The following is a 3,597-nucleotide window of genomic DNA, read 5'->3' as shown; positions in this document are numbered from 1 at the left end:
TAGTGTCCCAGAAGACTGGGAACACCTCTACTATTGTCCAACTATGATGACCTCAGAAATAAATTACTCACCAAAATGCATGTTCACTTGCATTTTGGTGAGTAATCGAACAGAGAACACCCGCCAAGGAACATAGAACACCTATTCATCACTGACATAGATTATTACCATCATTTTTCTAACTTCACTGAGGCACTCTTCCTTTGCCAAAGTGCCACCCTAAGAAATAACTCAGAGATAGGCCAAATGCCGTAATTTTCCACAAACCTAGTAGCACAGCTGAAACTGCTGATGCCAATGTTCTGTTTGGCATGGGATCTTTTTACTGGGATAGACAGGACCTTCACTCCAGAAATTCCACCACCTATGATTGCTTTGATTGCTCTTACTGGACTGGATTTCCTAAATTGGACTTACTAACGTAGTGTGGGACCTTCATGCTGTGTTAGGCAGTATCGTCTTTCTGTCCCGATACCACATCCTTTGGCTTCACCTGAGTCCTTTCCTTGAAGAATTCATGGAGCCTATGCTCCCTTCATTTTTCTGCTCACTTCTAGACAAGCAGAAGAGTGAAGAGACACAGATTCCTCACTGGGTTATGGGGAATACTGGAACTTTTTAAGTATGCGATCGCCTTGCTGACTGACAGAATTCTCTTGCCTTTCCACTTTTCTTTTCACCTGTGAGCACATACCCACCTTGCTTCTCCACTTTACTTCGCTTCAAATGATAGATGAGCATTCTCCTTTTTTGCCCACCTCCTTTTGTTACTCCTGTACTTTTCTCTCACCTCTCTCTTCTCTGTTCTGTTTTGCTCAATTAATTTAAGTGATAGTATTAAAGAGTAAAAACAGTTAAGAAATTTGAAGGTACAATAAACAGGATATGACATGGCAAATGCACCGAAGCGTGCAAAGCAGCAGCAATGGATGTGAATGTAAGAATAAGCATATTATAAAAAATATGACAAATAAAAATAAAGATGATGGTAGTACGAAATGTCCGGGCAGCCACAGGCCAAAAAAAGGAAATAGCCAAAAAAAAGTAACCTATAAAATAAAATAATGTAGTAACCTTTAAAATAAAAAATAATAAATAATAAAGTAACTGCAGCCTACATCAGATAAAGGTGGGAAAATTTTTTTTGCAAAAATACTTCAAAACGGGGAAGAAAAGCAAATATGGAATTAATAAAATTAAAATAAAATCTGATGACGGCAAAATGAATATTGATACATGATTAGGAATTTCATCGGGGGACTACCCCTAACCATGCATCAAAGGACTGCATTTCCATACTTGCCAATAGTTATGCAAGAGAAAATTTAAACTGGAACTTGTGGGTTGGTCACTCACACACTAGCAAGGCTTTTGTGGATTTATTGGATGATTGTTTTCTACATCAGCATGTTCGAGAGGCAACTAGAGGGAGTAATACTTTTGATCTGATTATCAGTAGTGATTCTTCATGCATTAATTTGCCTTTAGCCAGCGGGTAGTTGGTTGTTGGAACAGACTTCCATCCCTTGTTGTGGAAGTTGATAACCTAAATAAATTTAAGGCTCAGCTGGACAGGTATTTCGAACGAACGGAGGGGTGAAGTGGAAGGTGTTTTTTTTTTTTTTTTTTGGCTGATGCTGCATAAGCTTGCTTTCTTGCATCATATGCCTCTACTAATGCTAATGCTAATGCTAATGCTAAAAAAAAGGGTTGTGTGTGTGCATTCCCCCAACATCTAAGCACGCCCGTCACTTCGTGACAGGTGGTGAGGGTGCCGCGATCCCCCCGAGTGCCGTCACGAACGTGACGTCGGAGGGAATAGGATGCGGAAGTGTGTGCCCGATCAACCTCGCCAACATCCTGAAAAAAAAAAGGAGACACCACCAGGGGTAGCCACTGAAAACTGCTTAGTGTCAAAACATGGGTATTTCATGAGGTTTTTCTAATATTGACAGTTTGATGTCTATGTGGTTAGCTTTCACTATGTATCTTGGAAATATTCATAAGGGTAAGTGCTTGTGTTGTCTCCAAACACATGTTTAGCGAAAGGAAATCCAAACCTTTTTGTGACTGATGACTCCAGGAGACGAGAAGTACGTTTGTCTCTCCAGACAGAAAACGGTACTTCGACAGAAACATCAACATGTTGGCCTTTTGCTGCAGCTGTCATAACATCCAGGTTGACTACCTTTGCATTTTTGGCATTAAGGGTCACACCCTTGCATTTGTTCACCATTTTACCCCCTCGGGTGCGGAAGGAGTAAGATTTGGGACCCGTCGAAGGGAACTAGACAATATGATCTCCAGAAAATTCGACTGTGAGTTGTCCCAACGAGTGACTGATAGGTGGACGTTCGTCGCCAGGTTTCTGGGTGTACACTATACTATCTGTATCGCAAGAAATGAGGCGACGGTGTAGAGGGGCCATAGTCTTGTAGAGCTTCATTCGGCCATAGGAAGCGATGAAAGAGCCAGTGACTGCATTCCCCTGATGGTACAGTTCCTCCGACACTAACATGGCATCGTGTATGATTTTTGTATCATCCATGAAAAGCTCAACGCTTCATAAGTGTTACATACTTTTGTACACACCCTATTGGTTCTCATTGCGAGCCTTCCCTACAGACAATTAAGACATAATTTTCCAAGAGCTCGTTTAGCGGGGTTGGCCTTTATTTCATGCCTATACATAGAGATACCTTCTCTACTTTTAAAGTCGGAGATGTACACTTCGGGTTCAACCCCCTCGGGCCAGCCCGACGCCTCCTGTTTGATTTTCAAGAAGGTGTCTATGTAGCCACCAAATAATGACTTATGGCTCTCTTCGAAATGCCAAACTTTGTAGATGTTATTAATTTTATAACCGCTGTCAAAGGCCAGATAAAACTCGGACGTACCCCAGATCCATGAAAAGCTCCGATCCTCATGATTACAAGTGGGTGACATCTGCTCGGCACAAGCACCACATAGTGGGAACACTAGCTTGCCATTGGAGCTTATTCGGAGGATGGGTAAGAACTCCTTTTCGGGCGCTGTCGCCCTTGCATGGATGATACCAAAGTATGCATTGTGACTATAGTCAAAGTCACTAAGAATGACTTTAGAGTGACCGTGAGGAAATATGCCGTATTTGCAAACCCACGGATACAATGAACAGAAATCCACATAGTGAATCTCCTCGTTATCCGCCACCCGGTGGTAAAGTTTAAAACAATCAACTCTACCACCTCTGAGAGCACTATGTGGAGTAATCGATTCATGCATTATGAACGCTGCAACAAAATCTTTCATGGCTGGGTCGTTTTTCTGTTGGGTGTCAAACTTGCATTCCCATACAGAAACCACATCATATCCTTGAGACCTAACGAAGGCCTTGCGGTCCATGGTTTCAGCGTATAGGGTGCCCATAGGCGTTTCTCTGTCTGTACAGTGTTAGACTGAAAACACTTCTTGCACCCATGATAGTAGCAGAGGTAAAACTCGTAGGCAGTTTTACTACAAACTCCATCTAATAAAAAAGGACCTACTCCTAACTTCCCCACCCCGTGATTGAGGGTGTTGAATTTTAAAGTTGTTCTGTTGTTCCAGATATGAAAG

The 3,597-nt window shown here is 42.1% G+C and overlaps 1 protein-coding gene across 1 annotated transcript; it reads right to left on the bottom strand.

Moving 5' to 3' along the window:
* Nucleotides 1-2,619: 2,619 nt before the first annotated feature.
* LOC150080272 (uncharacterized) lies at nt 2,620-3,384 on the bottom strand. The gene has a single exon (XM_090380671.1). It carries the CDS (start codon nt 3,382-3,384, stop codon nt 2,620-2,622), a length of 765 nt encoding a protein of 254 aa, XP_090236797.1.
* Nucleotides 3,385-3,597: the final 213 nt, after the last annotated feature.

This window comes from Mastigoproctus giganteus, chromosome 9 (genome assembly GCF_048544385.1).
Source record: "Mastigoproctus giganteus isolate SK-2022 chromosome 9, ASM4854438v1, whole genome shotgun sequence".
NCBI lineage: Eukaryota > Metazoa > Arthropoda > Arachnida > Uropygi > Thelyphonidae > Mastigoproctus > Mastigoproctus giganteus.
This window is presented reverse-complemented; position numbering and strand designations above follow the sequence as displayed.